At 56.7% G+C, this 545-nt stretch overlaps 1 protein-coding gene across 1 annotated transcript in view; it reads left to right on the top strand.

Moving 5' to 3' along the window:
- Positions 1-96: 96 nt before the first annotated feature.
- The window catches only part of EMH_0041520 (uncharacterized protein), a gene marked incomplete at both ends in the record, with an annotated part of 998 nt that continues 549 nt past the window's right edge, over positions 97-545 (top strand). Inside the window, 2 exons of the mRNA XM_013495634.1 lie at positions 97-272; positions 479-545. Of these exons, the coding sequence (XP_013351088.1) occupies positions 97-272; positions 479-545 (243 nt within the window). The remainder of the gene's footprint in view (positions 273-478) is intronic.

Here is a 545-nt window from a genome sequence, read left to right as displayed (position 1 = left end):
GTAGTGGTGCTTCTCCAGTACACCCCACATCAGCCGCCGCACCTGCCAGCCCCAAACAAAACGCATGCATCCACGCATGCATGCATGCATGCATGCATGCGTTTTAAAGAGAAAAGATATATACAGCAGACAGCTCGAGACAGTGATAAAGTGCAGCAGCAGCAGCAGCAGCAGCAGCAGCAGCAGCAGCAGCAGCAGCAGCAGCAGCGCAACTGGAGCAGCAGCAGCAGCACAACTGCAGCAGCAGCAGCAGTATCAATAGAACCACAGCAGTGAGAGCAGAATCACAGCAGCATCAGCAGGCAGCAACAGCAACAGCAGCAGCAGCAGCAGAAGCAGCAACAGCAGCAGCAGCAGCAGCAACAGCAGCAGCAGGAGCAGCAGCAGCAGCAGCAGCAGCAAGAACGTGCTTGTTCTGCGTATGCTTCGATTCGTTCTTCTTCTGTTGCATAATCTGCTGCTGGGGGCGGAGACACAGGCGGCAACCAATACGCGCGCAGCTCAACGCAGGGCTGCAGCAGCAGCAGCAGCAGCAGCAGCAGCAA

The sequence above is a fragment of the Eimeria mitis genome, genomic scaffold (genome assembly GCF_000499745.2).
Source record: "Eimeria mitis Houghton genomic scaffold, Emh_scaff1673, whole genome shotgun sequence".
NCBI classification, from domain to species: Eukaryota; Apicomplexa; class Conoidasida; order Eucoccidiorida; family Eimeriidae; genus Eimeria; species Eimeria mitis.
This window is presented reverse-complemented; position numbering and strand designations above follow the sequence as displayed.